The sequence below is a fragment of the Macrosteles quadrilineatus genome, unplaced genomic scaffold, assembly GCF_028750875.1.
Source record: "Macrosteles quadrilineatus isolate MER2022 unplaced genomic scaffold, UCM_ALF_1.0 Scaffold_1__1_contigs__length_201487025, whole genome shotgun sequence".
NCBI lineage: Eukaryota > Metazoa > Arthropoda > Insecta > Hemiptera > Cicadellidae > Macrosteles > Macrosteles quadrilineatus.
In genome coordinates, this window is record NW_026542594.1 from 151,841,446 (window position 1) to 151,862,806 (window position 21,361).

At 35.4% G+C, this 21,361-nt stretch overlaps 1 protein-coding gene across 1 annotated transcript; it reads right to left on the minus strand.

Annotated features, from left to right (window-relative positions):
• Positions 1–1,078: 1,078 nt before the first annotated feature.
• On the minus strand, positions 1,079–20,196 carry LOC128983013 (dimethyladenosine transferase 2, mitochondrial). The gene is made up of 7 exons (XM_054402135.1): positions 19,611–20,196; positions 18,112–18,272; positions 17,268–17,415; positions 14,104–14,243; positions 9,034–9,186; positions 8,655–8,806; positions 1,079–1,881 (listed from the first exon to the last, which is right to left on the minus strand). The coding sequence occupies exons 1-7, from the start codon at positions 19,933–19,935 to the stop codon at positions 1,545–1,547; spliced, it is 1,416 nt and encodes a 471-aa protein (XP_054258110.1). The 5' UTR covers positions 19,936–20,196; the 3' UTR covers positions 1,079–1,544.
• Between the last annotated feature and the right edge of the window lie 1,165 nt (positions 20,197–21,361).

Genomic DNA, 21,361 nt, shown 5'->3' on the forward strand with positions numbered 1-21,361 from the left:
TTGATGACAGATGAACTGTGTTGTGAGTTGTAATAGTGATCGAAGTAAGTTTGTATATAAAAGTCCATTATGTGTATATATTCTTTTTCTTTGTAAATTTTTAACAATATTTATATTTTAATTTTGCTGTGAGGTGTGATAGACTTTGTTTGTTATACTTGTAACATGAAAAAGTATAATATTTGTTTGGAACTTATGGATTTGAACCCATGCTGGATTTTATCAACATAAGATAAGGACACAAAATATTGGATGTTTGTATAGTCAGTTTTATTTACTTTCATAAAATAAACTACTTTATAAATGAGTTATTAGTAAAACTCCGCAAAAGTGCCAAAATTTGCGTGACATTAACAAAAATGTGACATGACACCCGGAAGGTTAATGACACTTCTAAGTAGGACTAATGACTGACACTTCGTATGGTGTTTTTCAGTTTGATTTAAACAGTCAACTACGAACGAACCCCTTTTTGGGATCGTGACATTTAGATCCCGTACTATTTTACAACTAGCTGTTACTCACGGGCTTCACCCCGTTTGACTTCATAAGTATTAATACAACTATTGATTGGTTAAGTTAAGCTGAAATAAACAAAACAGAATACAGTAATACAAACAAAATATCACACCTGATTTTCATAAGGTAAATAAATTGAAAAAAATAACATACAAATAACTAATAAGTACAGCTGAGATATTTGTAATATTAGGTATATGGAAAGTTCCCTTTAAAAAGGAATTACGACCTTAAAGGGCAATTTATGGAAGTTTTGCAGAAGGTTTCTCGTCACAAAAAACATTTTAAGTACATGGTTTATGGGGGTGTGACTTGCGATTTATATATGGATGAAATGAGAAAAATTTTAAAATTGGGCCGAAGAAGATACTTACATAAAGAACATTTTATAATCCTTGAATACAAAATAGACCTTTCAACGCAAGCCCAACTGAGACTGATTACTACCAGAAAAATTAATTACGATTATGAATTATGCCTGTAAAAGATCGTTTGAAAGAGATTAAACAATGTTATTTTTACTTACAATTATGTGTGCAGAACAAACTGGATTTTTTGAATTAATTCGTTTAAATGCATAATCTGAAACATTTGAAAACCAAAACATTTTGGCAATGAAATGACATCACTTGCAAATGACATCAAAGCCCAGCCAATCCTGCTTTTCTCCATTAGTCACTATCACCAGAGGATTAACGGTAACATATATTTGATAAAAAAAACATGTTTTTTTAAAGGTGCACTTGACGTTGATCGTTCAATATTCACTTGACAACAGTCCACTAAATCAGTCACATTTAAATATTTTGTCTTTTTTGTATAAATCCAAAATAAATAAGATTTTTAAATTTATGAAGATACTGCCCAAGCTCTGGTCTTGAACATATTTATCTAAAAATTACTTAAGGAATATTTTTTTCTGACTGTCCAATGCCCGATCAAAAAATAATTTACTTCTAGTCTAATTGTGTATGAGGAACTATGGGGTACAATTCAAATGCTATCCATAGTATGTGCATATTTTACTAGCCACCTTGGATATCAGTATTTATACTTTTGTCTCTAAGTTCTAAGTTAGCATTGTTGTCAAAAACTTCTTCTTCCTCCTCAGGCACATTGGTTTCTCTGTGAAATAGTCTGCTGAATTTTGCATCTGAAAATAGTTCTTCTTGAAGATCGTTCTGTAAAAGTCCTCCCAAAAAACTTTCTGCCGACAGGATAAAAGAAGAAGAACTAAATTCTGGCCATGATGTAAATTCTAAGAAGATCTCCAGATATTCATCTGGAGTGAGGGAGCCACAATCGGTATATATAGTGTAACCTCTTGTAATGAGGCGAACTCCACAACCCGGCACCCACCTTCTAGAACAGATTATAATTTAGTGTTAGAACTAGATCTACTTGCATGGTAAAAATAACAAGTACCATGAGAATGAATATATAATGAGAAGGGTTTGAATCTTTCCCTTTCAAAATCCTAAAAATACTTTAGAATAACAACACACATAAAATTGTATTTTTCAAGTACCGGTAACCTTTTCCTATGAAGGCACAGAAATATGTCATGAAGCTTCAGAATAGGACTTTAAAGATAACTATGACCAATACTTGACTTAATAATGCAAAATAAAAACACAGCATTCCATCAAAAAAATAGTTGGTATTTTATAATATTTTTTGCATGCGGTTAAAATAACATTTTGGCTTGGTTTATTCTCAACACAAATACCATATTTAGTTTTTTCTCTAGAGACTATAGTGAAAAGTCAATCATCTAAGAGCCTTATTATGCGCGGCCACACGAGTGGCTCCCCACCGCGACTGCCCAAAGACCACATTTAGCGGGCCATGTAATCATATGGAGCTTAGGTATGGACTGTAGTCGCTTGACCCTCGCCATTGGTCAAGCGACTGTCGCGCCACCAGCATGCAATGTTCTCATATGCTGCTTATTACAGGCCGCCACAGTCGTGGGTCTCAGCGCATCTCCCACTCGCCGCAGTTACGAGTTTTGTGCCAAAATTTTCTTATTTTTATTATATTTAACATACTATAGTATTATTGTATAATTGTTATAATATTTATATTAATGACAAAACTATTATATTTACTTTAAGGCTTTAAGGTAAGTATTCTTGTGTGTTACCCATAAGTCACCGTCTATTTTTCTAAAAGTTCATCAAAAGAATGTTTTTTGACAATAAAAAAAAACATCTTGTTATCCTCTCTGAGATCATCATAAAGTGTCAAAAATACTCCTTTTGAAAGTCTTTCTCTTAGTAACGGATGGACTCCAATCCAATACTTTTGTTTCACCTTAGTTTACGACGTTTAAGTAAAAGTAGGACAAATAGTTCATCTTCTTTGCTTGACTACTTCACCATTTACACTGAGAAACTACAAGTCTGTATAAAATTTGTTCAGACGGGCGACCTCATCACACCTGTGGCCACCCCAAGCGACTGAGCAGTCGCGGTCACGAGCCACTCGTGTGGCCGTGCATAATGAGGCTCTAACTAAGACAGCAATGTTCTTTGATCATGATTGATTCGTAGCAAACGGATTGATGTTTAACTTAATAATAACAACTTACGTCAATCAATCCAGTATGTTTATGGAGGATGCACGTTTCGACCTTTAGGTCATCTTCTGCTCCGCTTTTTCACTAGGTTGTTACGTACTTAGTTGCATTGTTGGTGTAGCAACCGCGTCAAATAATTTACATTGTGAAACATAGTCAGACCACGTAAACATAAAAACACAAAACACAACATTGACGAATACGAAAACATTTGAAATACTATCACCGTGCGCACGGCTGAACGGGCTCGGGACTGCGGCGGCACTGACTTGTCCAGGCACCCTGCTTTGGACTTTGAACATGACGTCACTCACTCCTTGTATTATCCGTCAGTCGAATAATGGTGTCATATACAGGATTGGCGTCAGAATGAATTTTTTCATTTAAAATATTTTTGTTTAGCTTGAAGTCCTTGTATATGGCCATTTCCTCTATTCTGTCAAGCCGCTGTCCTTTCTTTTCCCTCGCTAAGATTTTCAAGTTACTACTTATATTTGTATAAGTGTGTCCCAGTTCATTTAAGTGCTCCGCATATTTTGATTTAATATTTGTTCCTGGCGTTCTGTTAATATTCTCAAGCTCTTTAACATGCTCTTTAAATCTCAGTTCAAAAGATCTGCCGGTCTGTCCTATATAAAATGCGTTACAATCATTACAATTAAGTTGGTATATACCTGAAGCTTTGTATTTATTTATATTGTTGGGTTTATTCGTGTTGCTTAAGATTTTCTGTAAATTGTTTTCTGATCTGAAAGATGTGGTGATATTTTGTTTTTTAAACGTTTTCTTGATAATGTGTTCAGTTTTCTTTGAATACCTAACAGATGCATACTTCTTGTTTGATTCTGATTGTGATAAATTAGGTGATATATATTTTGCCATGCGTTTATTATACATTCTGTCAATAAGAGCTGGACCATAACCATTTTGCTGGGCTATATATTTAATGGTATTCAATTCCTTCTGTTTGTCTGTGGTACTCATTGGAATGTTAATTAATCTATGTAACATGGAATTGAAAGCTGAGAGTTTGTGTGATAACGGATGATAAGAAGTTGCGTGGATTACTTGATCGGATTGTGTGGGCTTCCTGTATATTTTAAAATGGTGCTTATTGTTAACATTGGATATGGATAGATCTAAGTAATTTATGCTACCATTAGATTCGGTTTCTGATGTGAAGGATATATTGTTGTGTATGGAATTTAAATATTTTTCAAAGATAGCTGTTTGTCTCTTATTGCCCTTGAACAGACATAAAACATCGTCCACATACCTCCACCAATAGATAATTTTACTATTGTATTGATTGCCTGCGAGTATTTTATTATTTTCTAAATTATGAAGAAATATTTCGCTAAGAATTGCTGAAAGTGGTGAGCCCATTGCCAATCCCTCAGATTGTTCATAGTAATTGTCATTGAACACAAAATAGTTTTGCTGGACGATAATACTGGCCGCGGTAATCACTTCCTTTATCTCATTATCACTTAGTTTCCCCCCTTCTGTTAATCTCTCCTTCAAAATAGTTAATGTTTCTTCTACTGGGATACTAGTGTACAAACTTTTTATGTCATACGAAATCATTGTTGTACCTTGTGGTATTTTGATGTCTTTGATTTTGTCAACTAGGTCAAATGTGTTTTTTAAACTTTTGCTGTCCTGTAAAGTGATTGATTCTCTGATGATTTTGTCAATTTTCTTTGCCAAAAAATAAGAATAAACCCAACAATATAAATAAATACAAAGCTTCAGGTGTATACCAACTTAATTGTAATGATTGTAACGCATTTTATATAGGACAGACCGGCAGATCTTTTGAACTGAGATTTAAAGAGCATGTTAAAGAGCTTGAGAATATTAACAGAACGCCAGGAACAAATATTAAATCAAAATATGCGGAGCACTTAAATGAACTGGGACACACTTATACAAATATAAGTAGTAACTTGAAAATCTTAGCGAGGGAAAAGAAAGGACAGCGGCTTGACAGAATAGAGGAAATGGCCATATACAAGGACTTCAAGCTAAACAAAAATATTTTAAATGAAAAAAAATTCATTCTGACGCCAATCCTGTATATGACACCATTATTCGACTGACGGATAATACAAGGAGTGAGTGACGTCATGTTCAAAGTCCAAAGCAGGGTGCCTGGACAAGTCAGTGCCGCCGCAGTCCCGAGCCCGTTCAGCCGTGCGCACGGTGATAGTATTTCAAATGTTTTCGTATTCGTCAATGTCATGTTTTGTGTTTTTATGTTTACGTGGTCTGACTATGTTTCACAATGTAAATTATTTGACGCGGTTGCTACACCAACAATGCAACTAAGTACGTAACAACCTAGTGAAAAAGCGGAGCAGAAGATGACCTAAAGGTCGAAACGTGCGTCCTCCATAAACATACTGGATTGATTGACGTAAGTTGTTATTATTAAGTTAAACATCAATCCGTTTGCTACGAATCAATCATGATGAATTCGGCTTGTCAAGCAGAGGTAGCAATGAACCAATATAGATACACTAGGTTGGCAATAGATCAGACCATTGAGAACATAAGATTTAACAAGTTCTGTCTGGAAAATGACATTACGCCCAACTACATCCACATACGGACGAATTGCAAAACAGTTGCAGCCAAATTAGCAATCTCCGTAGCTAAGAAAACCTGGCTAAAAACTGAAATAAAACAACTTTATTCTAAAAAAGACAGGTTAAATAAAAAATTGCTTAACTTACACATACAAATAGGACAATCATTGAACAATGAAAACATGATTGCATTTTTACAAAAGGTCAATGATTGGATTGAACCTATCATAAGTAAAAAACGAGATACTCAGAGAAATAAATTAAATAAACTTTTAAGCATTCAGAAACCTACACAAACAATTGTTTCTGACCATGAATTCTACCCCAGAGTTGTAAACAATACTGATATAAGTTTTGATAAAGACGAACAGGATCTATTAAACAAAGGTTTAAAATATTGTGTTAACATAAATGAAACAGAAAACATTGTCAGCTCTCTTCTTGACGTAGAAAGTGCCACCCAATATGTATCGCATGACAAAAGAAATCAAATTAGATATGATATAGTTAATAAGGTTAACAACATGCATAACATCCCCCAAAATAAGGACAACATTCGCAAAACCATCAAATCAATTAAAAATAAATTAGAAAATAACAATGCTTTGATCGTAAAAGCAGACAAAGGTAATACAACAGTGGTTTTACACAGAGATGCTTACAACAAAAGGGTCTTGGACTTTATTAATGACAATGATATAAATAAGCTAAACAAAGATCCTACCCTTAAATATACCAGGGAAGTAAATAAATTTATTAATGAAAGTAAAGAGCTTTTTAATGAATCCACGAAAAGGTTTCTCAAAGTGACAAACCCAAAAGCCCCCAAGATAACAGGCCTCCCAAAAGTACACAAAGCCGGAACCCCAATTCGACCTCTTATCAATTTCAAAGAAGCCCCATCTTATTTTTTGGCAAAGAAAACTGACAAAATCATCAGAGAATCAATCACTTTACAGGACAGCAAAAGTTTAAAAAACACATTTGACCTAGTTGACAAAATCAAAGACATCAACATACCACAAGGTACAACAATGATTTCGTATGACATAAAAAGTTTGTACACTAGTATCCCAGTAGAAGAAACATTAACTATTTTGAAGGAGAGATTAACAGAAGGGGGGAAACTAAGTGATAATGAGATAAAGGAAGTGATTACCGCGGCCAGTATTATCGTCCAGCAAAACTATTTTGTGTTCAATGACAATTACTATGAACAATCTGAGGGATTGGCAATGGGCTCACCACTTTCAGCAATTCTTAGCGAAATATTTCTTCATAATTTAGAAAATAATAAAATACTCGCAGGCAATCAATACAATAGTAAAATTATCTATTGGTGGAGGTATGTGGACGATGTTTTATGTCTGTACAAGGGCAATAAGAGACAAACAGCTATCTTTGAAAAATATTTAAATTCCATACACAACAATATATCCTTCACATCAGAAACCGAATCTAATGGTAGCATAAATTACTTAGATCTATCCATATCCAATGTTAACAATAAGCACCATTTTAAAATATACAGGAAGCCCACACAATCCGATCAAGTAATCCACGCAACTTCTTATCATCCGTTATCACACAAACTCTCAGCTTTCAATTCCATGTTACATAGATTAATTAACATTCCAATGAGTACCACAGACAAACAGAAGGAATTGAATACCATTAAATATATAGCCCAGCAAAATGGTTATGGTCCAGCTCTTATTGACAGAATGTATAATAAACGCATGGCAAAATATATATCACCTAATTTATCACAATCAGAATCAAACAAGAAGTATGCATCTGTTAGGTATTCAAAGAAAACTGAACACATTATCAAGAAAACGTTTAAAAAACAAAATATCACCACATCTTTCAGATCAGAAAACAATTTACAGAAAATCTTAAGCAACACGAATAAACCCAACAATATAAATAAATACAAAGCTTCAGGTGTATACCAACTTAATTGTAATAATTGTAACGCATTTTATATAGGACAGACCGGCAGATCTTTTGAACTGAGATTTAAAGAGCATGTTAAAGAGCTTGAGAATATTAACAGAACGCCAGGAACAAATATTAAATCAAAATATGCGGAGCACTTAAATGAACTGGGACACACTTATACAAATATAAGTAGTAACTTGAAAATCTTAGCGAGGGAAAAGAAAGGACAGCGGCTTGACAGAATAGAGGAAATGGCCATATACAAGGACTTCAAGCTAAACAAAAATATTTTAAATGAAAAAAAATTCATTCTGACGCCAATCCTGTATATGACACCATTATTCGACTGACGGATAATACAAGGAGTGAGTGACGTCATGTTCAAAGTCCAAAGCAGGGTGCCTGGACAAGTCAGTGCCGCCGCAGTCCCGAGCCCGTTCAGCCGTGCGCACGGTGATAGTATTTCAAATGTTTTCGTATTCGTCAATGTCGTGTTTTGTGTTTTTATGTTTACGTGGTCTGACTATGTTTCACAATGTAAATTATTTGACGCGGTTGCTACACCAACAATGCAACTAAGTACGTAACAACCTAGTGAAAAAGCGGAGCAGAAGATGACCTAAAGGTCGAAACGTGCGTCCTCCATAAACATACTGGATTGATTGACGTAAGTTGTTATTATTAATGTTCTTTGAGTGCATTTTCTAGAGCGAATATCTTATACAGATTAGCTTTAAGAGTTTGGGAGTATAGGGTAGGATCTAGGTTATTTCAAATAGCTAATTTACGCACAGTAACTTATAAGTACAAAAGATTTTTGAGCTAGTACTGCAAGAGAGGTTTTCCAGATTGACTACAGCCCTAAAAGTGAAGAAAACATAAAAAAGTTATCATAAAACACTATCTACAAAGAAGCCACATTTTTTATTAAATTATGTAGTATTTTAACAACTCTTATTTAGTCCATGTTTCAGTTGACACCAGGTACCAGTAGGCCTGATATGATAAATCATACTTACTCCATTAGGTCAATTAATGAGGCAGATTGTTTACGCATCATAAATTTCACAAAATATAAAAAGTTTCTGAGCAGATCTGGAGATATTCTTTGTAACAGGTCTCTTTTGGGTGTTATTCTGACCAGGCATACATTGTCACTTGCTTCTTTGTTCTGGAAAGATATCATAATTAATTAGTTAAAATGAAAATTAACTAAAGTTAGTAAGACAAGTTTGTAAAACTCAACAACACTGTGAAACTATTGTAGTACAAAGTACAATTATCATAATATGTATGATTATTTTTTTCCAATGTTTTATTGTTTCTTCAAAGGTGTTTCATGAAAGAAAACAACTACTAACTGCAACATAGCAAATTATACTTGCTAGATCAACTGACCTCTTTTGATTTATTCTTTGACCTTGGGTTGGCACACCAAGGAACAAATGCTTTCTCTGGTAGTCTAGCTAACTCTTCATGGTCAAACAAGACTTGAAATGCTACACAATTGCTTCTGTAATTTTTCTGATTACTTGGATTTGATGTGAGCTTCTGCAAAAGAAAACAAAACCCATGTCATTAGTTTATATATCAGTTTGAGTTTAGTGGTTGTTTTATTCTATGAAAATGTGTATAATTAAATAGAATGAACAGTAAGTATGTCACACTACCAAAAATGATCATTTTAGATAATGAACATTCAGTAAAACTTCACTAACTAGACACCCGGTAACTTGAAAGTCTGTGTAACTCGTCAGTCAACAGCTGACAGGGTGAACGCAAAAAAGCATATTTTTCAGAACATTTAGTTTTAATTTTTGAATACTCAACATTTCTTTGAAGATCGTTTACTAAATATGTGAAAATGCACAAGTAAGTAATCCATTTTGTATAAAAAATAGTCTGTTATGTACTCATTTATTAAAACAAAACCAATTTAAAGTATAAATGTTCTGGATAGCTCGACAACCCCCAAACTCGACCACCTCTGGGTCCACAGATTATTGAGTTGGTCAGGTTTTACTGTACCGGTACTTACCTTGCTTTACCTTTAGCAACACAAACAGAAAACATAGACACAGGATTTTTTAACAATTCTCTTATCAATATAGTTTGACCAGTAGTTTCAAAACCATTTCTCCACATTTAACATAAATAAAAGCCAAAAAATTAAAATCCATGTCCTACTCTAATTCCAGTGAAAAAAGACACAAAACAGGTGTTGTGTGTTATCTCTACTAAACTCACTAATGCCGTCAACTATCACTTTAGTCAGACACCGTCTAATTAAGGTTAGCCTACTCACATTATTAAGCTTATTGCACTTGTACAGGCATCAAACTCATGCAGGTAGAAAGATCTCACAGCTACACTCATCAGTGCAGCTCAGACACCGTGTAACCGTCAGCCGGCCAGCGTGACCACCATTTATGTGTGACACTAGCGCTCGCAGGTGAGATTCGACAAACTACTTCAAAAAGCACCAGTAGGTTAGCAGTACAGCATACTGCACCACAAAACCCATGATGGGCTACACTCGCAACACAGCGTCAATGGATTGGACTACAAAAGCTTAGCTTAAACAAGGCTCCAAGCTCAAGCTTTCAACTTGCTCACTCTACACATTTGGTAGCCTACGTATTTATCTCAGCACTATTGCAGTGGGGTATCTTATAGGTTACCTTAGATAAAATATACCAGCCTCCCCTTTGTAGATTTACCATCCTTATGGATCAGCTGAAAACAATTTTGATGGATCCTTCCGGTGCCGGTAGGTAGCGGTGTGCAATGCATCGAAAATGCATCAAAATTCTGATTCGATTCGATACATTCAGTGGTGTTCAAAAAACAATTTGATTCATGTGGGAGTCAGTATCCATGCACAAAAAACGCCTGCAGAAAGTCAATGCAATACACGCAATACAGCAGCGTGTTGTTGAGTTTTCTTTGCGAAGACGTTCTTATTTAATTCATTCTTTGCTTGTAAATATTGCTTTTATTGTTTTATGATTTTTATTTTGACATTGCAAATGGTGAGAAGTTTTGTTAAGTGTAAGCAGTGTTGTACTACTGTAAACATAGCCAAAACAAGTACCTCAAAAATCATTCTAAAAATAACACAAGTCTGACAAATTGTTACTTGATACTTAACTAGTAAAATTGATGTTTTAGACAGATAAATTTGGTTTTTTTGTAGGTCTGAAGCTATGTATACCTTGTAGTTAGTAGGTCTGATTCCATCCTCTCATTAGTACTAATTCAGTAGATTTACAAAAATTTCAGAGTCCCAATCAAAATCTTTTAAACTAAAGCGGCATTTACCTAGCGACATGGTTAAGCCAGTTACACAGCATGCCGTGGCCGGAGAAACCCATCCCTTTGAAACCAACTGGGGACTGTTTTTCTAGCTATGTGGTACGCGACTAACTATAAACCATGCAGCACGAAGCGTGTAGCGTGATTGGGGAGCACTGCAGGGCCGCGTTAAGGGTCAGTGGAGCCCTGGGCAAAGCACCCCCCTTTTTTTCCTAGTGCGGGCGGGCAGTGGTTGGGGGGCACCTAGTGGGCGCCCCCAAACCTCCGGCGCCCCTGGGCATATGCCCAGTCTGCCCATTTATAAAAGTGGGCCTGGAGCACTGCCTCGAGAGCAGTCTAGTCAGTTATTAACCACACCACTAAATTGGGCTGTTGTACAATAGAAAAAAGAAATATGGAGGAGAATACTGGTTCGAGTACCGTTGATGACGACTGTTTGTTAACAGACTGTGTGTCAGAGTTTGAAGTTCTGTGAAAAATGAGCCATCCTGAATTTAAATAAACACAGCAAACCTACAGACTAGCAGATTTCCATTTCTTGCCTGATTAGATTTTTACTAAAATATCTCCTTGAAAATGTGATATCTATTAGGGTACCTATTTAAATAGCATTACCCCTAAAAAAACCCCCATGCTGGTTCGCAAATTAATTGGAATAAACATGGTTTACACATTTATTGCAAATTTAATTTCTTGCTCATTTTTCATGGGTCATGTTTCACTCAAATTATCTTGCTAGATTACGGAAAAACGTAAAAGTTAATCGGTCCCAGGAGACCAAAGGTAATGGCTTATTTCTATGTGGGTAATTTGCTAAAATTATCTTTAGTTAACCTAAAGTATTCCTTAAATTTTATTTCTTCATCCATCAGGTGCCATCGCCATCAACAAGAATTTTCAATAAAGCACCCTCATGGCTCTTCAGAGATTCAAACAGTTCATTACAGGATTTTTGTCTGTTGGGCAGTAGAGCTAGGGCTATGTTTACATCTTCGTCCATCTTTTCTTTTTTGACCAATAACATGAAAGTAAGACAGGCACCTCTTTCTTCAATCCTCAGCAGAATACTACCGTAGGAACCGCAAATTGTGCCATACTTTATAATCATGCCGTTCCTTAACAACGCTGCGTTCTTTAACGCTATCTTCTTTAACTCTATCTTTCCATAGCAAAAATAGTACTTCCTTTTTCTCATCTGAAACAAATTCCAGGTATCCATTGCGCATTTCTTTAAATCTACCAATTCCCCGGCATTCCACTTCTTTCATCCAAAGAAACTTTCATTACAATTCCATAGAACTATTTAATAGTCTTCCACCTCAACTGAAGGCCGAACAAGATCTAAAAAAGTTAAGAACAGGTCTAAAGTCCATGTTGTTAGACAGATAATTTTACAGCGTCCGTGAATACCTACTTTAGTGGTCATTCCTAAAGTCATGTGCGCATGTATAGTTATTTAGTTATACAGGGTGATTTTTAAATGAGTTCCCCCCCTACTTTTTTCTACATTTCTTAAGATATCAACTCCGGACCACGTCAGATCATTTTAGAGTAGTAAGTACTTCATTTTAACTGGGTATAAATCTTTGGCCGCCATCTTGGATCCACCATATTGTATACAAAGTTTTTTTTCAAATGTAAAGGTAGGGTTGTGACGCATTATTCCAAACTAGAGTTTTACGCTGATTACAATGCCGCAATTTGTTTTAAAAAATCTTGATCCGTTCTAAAGTTATAAGGACTTTTTATAACTTAATTTTTAGCCCATTTTAACATTGTGCATTTACAAACTAAGACCATAATCTCAAAATAGTACTAGATAAAGATAAGTATACACCACCATTCATTGTCGACCTATTTTCACTTGGTTATGACGGATGTATTTTTTCAGCCGCCATCTTGGATCCGCCATTTTGAAATGTGACAAATTAATTTAAATATGAAAGTGGTGTTGTGACCCATTATTTTGAACTACTTTTTTATGCTGAACTCAATGCCGCAATCAGTTTTTCATTTGCATGTTTGGTTTTTGAATTATTGAAATTTTAAAAAAGATAATTTTAATATTTCATCAAGAAAGCTTGATAACCAAAAACAGATTGTGGCAATGAGTTCAGCATAAAAAGGTAGTTGAAAATGATGGGTCACAACACCACCTTCATATTTAAATTAATTTGTCACATTTCATAATGGTGGATCCAAGATGGCGGCCGAAAAAAATACATCCGTCATAACAAAGTGAAAATAGGTCGACAATGAAAGGTGGTGTATACTTATCTTTATCTAGCACTATTTTGAGATGATGGTCTTAGTTTGTAAATGCACAATGTTAAAATGGGCTAAAAATAAAGTTATAAAAAGTTCTTATAACTTTAAAACGGATCAAGATTTTAAAAAACTAATTGTGGCATTGTAATCAGCGTAAAATTCTAGTTTGGAATAATGGGTCACAACCCTACCTTTACATTTGAAAAAAAAACTTTGTATCCAATATGGCGGATCCAAGATGGCGGCCAAAAATTTATACCCAGTCAAAATGAAGTACTTACTACTCTACAATGATCTGACGTGGTCCGGAGTTGATACCTTAAGAAATGTAGGAAAAAGTAGGGGGGGAACTCATTTAAAACTCACCCTGTATAGTTTTTCAGTAAGGAATTTTGGTTATTAAGATGTAGGCTACTAAATTCATTTTTTCTTGTATTGACTTGGCTAATGCAAGTATTGTCAGTTTGGCCCAATAAATGACTTATTGACTTATTTAGCTTAATCTCGTAGCACACAGCGCGATTACTGAAGTTGGAGGAAAACGCACCCTAAAGTGTTCTAACTGTTGTGATGTTTGAACTTTTTACTTTATATACAATGTCTCCGAGAAACTTTTGTTCATATGTTTTTTCAGTTTTGTTTGACAACTAATAAAATACGGTACTTTCGTATTATCAAAGGCCACCCTAATACAACGCGCTGCGGCGGTTAGGTTTGGTTATCATAAACTTTCTATGACTCATATGGTATCGTTTGATTCATAAAGAAACGAGGAAAGTCCTACAAACATATGTATGACAACCCAACCTAACTTAACCGCCGCAGAGCACTGTAAAATAAGCGGGCTCCGTATAATACAAAAGTACCGAAAATACATGTATTTACCTCATATATATCAGCAGGAAACATTAGAAACAGCTCTGGCCTTCCAAGCTGACACAGCCCGGTCTGCAGAGTTATGGAAAGCATGATATGTGCTATGAACCTTTCATTAGGCATTGCTCCAATTACCTTCACAGCAGGTTCTAAAATCAAACAAAAATATTGATATAAGTAGATTTATATAATTTACATGTAATATGCTATAGCCTAATTATAAATCATGTTGTTAATTTTAACACGATCACTGCGGCACATATGAAACAGGCGCTCGCCAGGGCGAACCGAATCAGCAAACGCAATTGGCATTCAAATATTTCAGTCTGACAAATCCCAAAAGAGCAGCAGTGATTGTACTGCGTTACCCCGAGAGTGGATGTAGTTTAATGAAACACCTAAGGGTAGCAGCTAATGTGGCTTGAAGAGAGAAAATCCCCGAAACCGGGAAAAAAGCATTGCCAGAAAGGATTTTACGGGAAATTTAAGTACTAACCTACACCAAAATAAAGCTTGCACTCTAAGCTACAGGCCGGTAACGATCATAACGTTCCGCGTAAATAGCTGAGCTCACACTGTCAATTACGACTGCACAGCACCTGGCACGCAGTCGGCACCGCTCGATTTCGACCGCTCCGCAGTGAACGTGTTAAGGCAGTGAATGTGTTAAGGGTTTTTAGAGAGGATAGTAAGGTTTTTTAGTTTTAAGTTTTTATCAAAGATTTAAAGAATAATAAAATAACACACCCCAGGACATTGAGTGCTTTTAAGTTTTAATTGCTTTAAAAATATTTCAAAACACGTGACACCAGTTCCTTTATTTTTATTTAATAGCAATATTTCAGAAGGTGAATTGAATTTCCATTGTGCTTGAAATTAGCAAACATTCCTATGTTTGAAAACTGAAATGGATACATGCAATATGTTATATATAGGACAATCTCATTCATTATATTAGTACTAGGTGAACCTGCGCGAATTCGCACGAATAATAAATTAGGATATTATAGCAATGTCGTTAGAAGTTGCGTCGTTGTATCGACGTTGGTCTTGAGCTCGATCGTTGGCTTTATGCATTCTAAGTTCTTTTTGCTGTTCAGTAGGAGTATTTTGCAGGACGGAGCTCATCATGCTGAAAACTTGCGAGTATGGATCAACATCAACCAAATGTTGTGTCAAAATGTGCATGAGTTCAGTGCTGCAAGAGCCATTAGCTTTGTTTAGAATTCTTTCTTGAACAGCGGTTTCGACGTCGTAGATATAAATTTGGGCATATGTGGGATGCTCCCCTTCTGACGGTTGAAAGGTGCCAATTGAGTGATAAATTGTGTGGTGCACCTTATACATGAAAGGCCCTCCACCGTTATGTTCTTTAATTTTTGCTCGAGTGCTGACCATTGCGAGCGCAGAGTTGTATGATCTAATGTTCTCTTTGTAGTTTCTGCTCAAATGATTTGCTCCATTAAGTAGGCTCTGGACATAATAGCTTTCTCGGTATGGAGGTAGATTCACTTTTCCTTTATGGCAGCAGGATGAAAATCCTTCGCCTCGTCCTCTTTGTTCTTCTTCAAAATGTAACGCACCACATTTCTGACATTTTAATGCCATCTCGCCAAGTGAATGCAGTTGAATTCTCGTATTTGTCAGTGTAATTTTGTAAGTACACGTTGCCACTAACCGTTCTAGCTCCTCGTCTGGGGTCCTTATACGTTTTGCATTTTTTGAGTATTTGCACCGTGTCAATATTTCTTTGTCGTCGGGTCCTTGGCATGTTTAAACGAAAATAAAATGTAAAACTTTTCTCCCGTCGTGTCCTATAGGTAACATTCCTTTGCCGGGTTTCTAATTATTAAAAAAAAACATGCAAAATGTTTACATTTCAAAACCAAACAAAACAGCTGGGATTTTTTAAACTTATAGGCTATATTGACATCTGTTTCAGAATATAATAACATTCAATCAATCACAATGTTATCCTTATGGAAGGAACTTTGAGGGCAGCCCACGCCCTTAAAAAGATATATTTCGAAAATCTAAAGCCAGTTTGCACATCTACACACCTAGACGAGCATTTTGGTATATAATATGTGGGGTTAAATCTTAAAACAAAAAAGCCTTATTGTTCACAAAGTTTCATGTCGCGTATTAAATATATAGATTTGGAAGATATTTGAAAAGATTATGAAGTACGTCATGTTCGTTTTTTTCAATACCTACTGTACATACAGTAGTTATTCTTGTACCCGTCAAATTGGATTCAGAGCCTCTTGGCACTGAAGTAGCTCTTCAGGCGTTGTAAAATGTTTCACAGTGATTTACTGACCATGAATTGGATCAATACAGTATACTCACGATTGATCAGTACAGTATACTCACGATTGATCAGTAAAGTATACTCACGATTGATCAGTACAGTATACTCACGATTGATCAGTACAGTATACTCACGATTGATCAGTACAGTATACTCACGATTGATCAGTACTACTCACGATTGATCAGTACAGTATACTCACGATTGATCAATACAGTATACTCACGATTGATCAGCACAGTATACTCACGATTAACCGATCCTTGATTATCTGACAATATTTCTACAGACAATCCAGAACCAAAAATGGTTTAGGCTACCTACTATTTCCATGTAGTGTGACCTGTACACTGTTGCAGACAACATCGAAACAATTTAATTTGCTGCTCATGTTTTTACTTGGAAGATCTGTAGTGCCAAGGGCTTAAGGTAGAATTGAATTTTCTTTGTAATGCTGGGCATTGGGCACCTTTGCTTTACTGTATTTTGTAAATCCTTATAAATATAAAATTTGCAAATGCAAACTTCTCTTCTACTCTCATAGGCCTATCTTTGTTGGAATTCAAACGGAAACCTGAGGCTGAGTAAACGGGTACCGTACCGGTATTGGTTTGTCTTATTTTTTACACCAACAGTAAGTTAATCATGTTTTTACTTTGTTCGTTATTTTTTATACAATTTTTGATGATGGCTTAGTTAGTTTCGTGATGTTTCAGTCCAGGGAGCCGAAACCCCACCGGACTGAGGCTGTTCTAGGACCATGTGCTCTTCTAATAGTTTCTAAGGAAAGCCTATTCATTGGTAAAATTGTGTTAGTATTTTAAAGTGGCTTACTTGATCGAAAAATCATAAAACTTACCATCTTCCCAATTCAAAGATGGCAAACCATCAAATATCATTCTCATCTTATCCCCGTTGGTTAGGGCATCTGATTTTATGATATTTCCAAGGTGTTGTAAGTCTGCCTTTATTAATCTTGCACTGCTTTTGTGGAGCTCTATCAGTTTCTGAAACAATAATCAAATTGAGCTGATCAAAATAGAAAGCAGAGTTTCACCATAAAGAAAACTACAGTTGGCCTACTGCAGTACTTTGATAGCTAATATGTTAGTTTTTATAGTGAATTTCCCATTTAGGGAATAAGCTATTACCGTAGCACTCATAGTAAGACCTGAACCTGGGATCGATTTGATTCGTAATTTTAACCTTCGTTTTACGGCCACTCTCCGACAAAAACTGATTGCATTTTTGGATTCAGCGTGAAAAAAACTGTAGATATAAATAATATTAAATAATTGCCAATAAATCTGACAATTTTAAGGGAATATTTGAGTAGAAATCCAACCAGGTAAATTAGTTTGCAGGTTTGCTGTGGCGAGGGTAAGTTAGGCTATTTTACTTTGCTTCATCACTTGCCCGTGGTCTGTGTGTACTGTTACCTACACCCGGTCTAAGTGTAATATTAAAGTGTAAACCTCGGTCCGTGGCAATGACCGCAGTGTCGCATATACATGACAATTGGTAGCGAATGATCTAGAAATGTGTTAATTCACGGTGAGGTAAAATAACAAGAGCTATTACTAAATGGAATTCACCATTTTGTATCTATTTAGGGCCTATGATTTGATAGTGACTTAGGGCCTACTATCTTAACAGCCTTATCAGATAAACACCTGAATTTTTCACTTACTAAGTTAAGTTACCTTTAGGTGGTCATAAAGGTCAGAATCTGGTTCATAAATTCTCAAATTTTGTAACTGGGTTTTTAACAATTCTTCAGTAAGAACCCCTGCTCCAGCACCAATTTCAATGACATGTCCACTGTAGGTTTCAAGATGTGCCTGAAGCTTCTTCATAATATCACCTGGACAAACAACATAACCGTAAGTTAGGCCTATAGAATAAACTTGAGTGAACCTTAAAAAAGAACCATTCCTCAAAATTGGTAACACGTAACATAAGTTACTAATATAAAATTGTGGGATACCAATATGGATTTAACTTAAGTGTGCAAAAAAGATATGAAGCAACATGTATAGTGTAAGAAAGGGGATTAACCCCGTGCCCACGGTGCTCATCTATTCAGACACTCTGTTCACATTACACTTAGTCGACCAGTTGGTGTGAACAGAGTTGAACAGTAGCATGAGCATCGATTTACAAATTCCTTTCCCAGCTGATGTGAGCTAGGCGATGACCGGTAGGGCTGACTTCCAAGAAACACCGTTAACCTATAAGCCACACACCCTATCAGTAATCAGCCAATGAGAAGGGCTAATGAAGAAGATGGAGGGGTCAAGACTCTTGGAGCTAGAGGATCTGAAGGAAAACGTCGGGGAGATCACCACGGGCCACCGGAGAAAGAAGATCGGGAGTTTGGGAGTGCGTGTACCGGTGCGTGTGCTTCTGGGACAATTAACAGTATGTAAAAAGAATAAAATATATAGGCTAACAAAAGTTTTGTCAAACATACAAGTCATGTAATTTGTCAGTAACTAATTCTTTTAAATTTTCAATTGATTTTCTTTTCTTGTAAATTTAACGGTGTACATTAATTTATCTTATTATTGTTGATTTTTGCCTTTTCGAAGTTTTCTTTTGCTGTTGTATCACTTAGTAACTTTTGTTGTTTTTCTAAATTTAAATTTTTGTTCATTACACGTTGAGTAACACCCTTAAGCAGTCTTATGTCTCATTAACCTAACACCTCTTGACTAAGCTAAGCGAGTGAATACTTTTAGGGAACTTAAACTTAAAGTGAGGCATGGGACTCGCAATAGACATACCACGAACAAAACAACCTGCGCAGAAACAAAAAGATCACGTGGTTCGCGCCGGTAGGTGTGGCTTACCCTTTAAACCTGCGCGGCTCGAAACGGCCCAGGGTTCTTTTGTTTCTGGTATTACTATAGCCTATAAAAGTTATTGGAACTTATTACTTCATAATTTCTGCTGTTTGATACTTTATGCCCTAGCAGTTTGGTCTGAGAGAGATCGATTAGGCCTACCTATTTCAATGGGTACTTGGTTACAAACATCGGTAACCTACCATCGATGTAAAAACGTCAAACGTTGTTAGAAAAACATTGATGTTTAAAAAACATCAACTATCGATGCTCATCACTAACTTAATAGAATCATACTAGGGTAAGTTAGTACTAAGAATATAACCCAAGTTATGGATAAGTTATAGGCTACTTACATGCAACTTCTTTGTCAATTAGGAAAATTCTTAATTTATCTTTCATTGCAGGTTTCTGAAAGAGGTATGATGCTGGGAGAAAGTTTTTAAAAGGGGTTAAATGTGGGTAGGCATTATAAAAAGTATTAATTTTATTGATATGCTTTTGCTTGGGGCTTAATTTGACTGGCTGAGGGTTTTCTAAGCTGTCAGATTCCTCATATGATGACTCAACTTCATTTGAAGTCTGAGCTGATTCGTTTAAATTAGAGACTAGGCCTAGGCCTATCCTTTTATAAGCACAGTGATTGAGCCCAAAATGTCTCAAATAGTTTCTAAATAGCATTGTTAACACCTAAAAATTACTAATTACATGAACATAATGGATGTGTTAACCTGAACCGTTCATAAAAATATAGGCTAGTGATGATAAATCAAGAATTAATACAGTAACAACTGATTGTTTCTGAGCGAAACAAACCTAAACACAGTCGCAATAGCACGATTTGTGATAGTAAAAGCACATCACGAGAATATCACTTAGTTAGTTTATTTAGTCAAATAAATAAACATAACATAACCTAATCTAAGTTCTAACCTAACCCTAAACAGTAACAGAAACAGACAAAACTGAACTTATTTATTTACTGATTTTTTTTATTGGTTCGTCCGGTCTTCTATTTTTCTGTTACAGTATTATTAGTTAGGGTTCGTTTCATTGTATGAAGCCTTAAGGTAGAAGTTAGGCTATGAAAACTAAAAAAAACTTTTGTATATAATCGGAGCAAGAGATTTATATAGAACGAAAATTGCAATTTTTTCTGTTAAGCAATTAAAGGTGGCCATGGTTAAGCAAGTATATGCAATGGGCATCGTCAATACAATAACAAAATTGTAATTATACACCACAGGTTTTAAAGAAACAAAAAAAACACACAGCAAACAAAACCAAAAGCAAGCCATGCACAAAGACTAAAGGCAAAAACAAAAAAAATCAAACCATGCACAAAACCACTGAGCTAACAAAACTACTGGCAAAAAAGAAAGCTATCAGCATTGAATATATAGGTATATATTAGTTAATGATATCAGTTACTTGATTTGAAAAATTCACTAAATTACTGTCAAGTTTTTTTGGAATGTATCGGAGTCGGAGATCTTATAGAGAGGGAATGCCAATAAGAGTGCCCAAATGATACAATGAATACAATGATTTTATTTGGCCAATCAACAACATTGTTACAGACTATGTCATCAGTGTACAAGCATAATGTACAAGCATAAAATAAAATAAATATCGAGAGTTAAAAATCAAACCAAGCAAAAATCGATCAAAACTAACCATGTGAAAAAAAAATGTTCAAGACCATGCACAAAATGATACAAAGGAAACCAATGCAGTTCATGTAAAATGCATGCACTTTGCAAAAACAGGTAACAGGCTGTTCAGAGGAAAACTTACTTAACTAACTACAGTGTCAAAAAACTCTTTAAATTTGAAAAAAAGGATTTTCAATCAGCCAGTCTAATATTGCGGTTTGGAAGTTCTTTCTTTCCAGATTTCTCACATGACCAAGAAGGTGATTGAACAGTTTTATTCCTGAAACAGGGTATGACCTAGCTCTTTTATCAGTGTTGGACCTAGGAATAAAAAGCTTCGCACTAAACCTAGTGTCATGATTGTGCACTGAACTGGTTACAGGTAAATCATTCATGCTGTTCTTAATACTAACAAGGCATTGGAATATATACATATTTACAACTACAGTTAG

Coding starts and splice junctions, on each gene's coding strand:
- LOC128983013 (XM_054402135.1), bottom strand. CDS start 19,935: ATGCTATTTAGAAACTATTTGAGACATTTTGGGCTCAATCACTGTGCT. Junction 17,416..18,111: donor ACCTTTATGACCACCTAAAG/GTAACTTAACTT, acceptor TTATTGTTTCAG/AAACTGATAGAGCTCCACAA. Junction 9,187..14,103: donor TTCCTGCTGATATATATGAG/GTAAATACATGT, acceptor TTTCTTTTGCAG/AAGCTCACATCAAATCCAAG.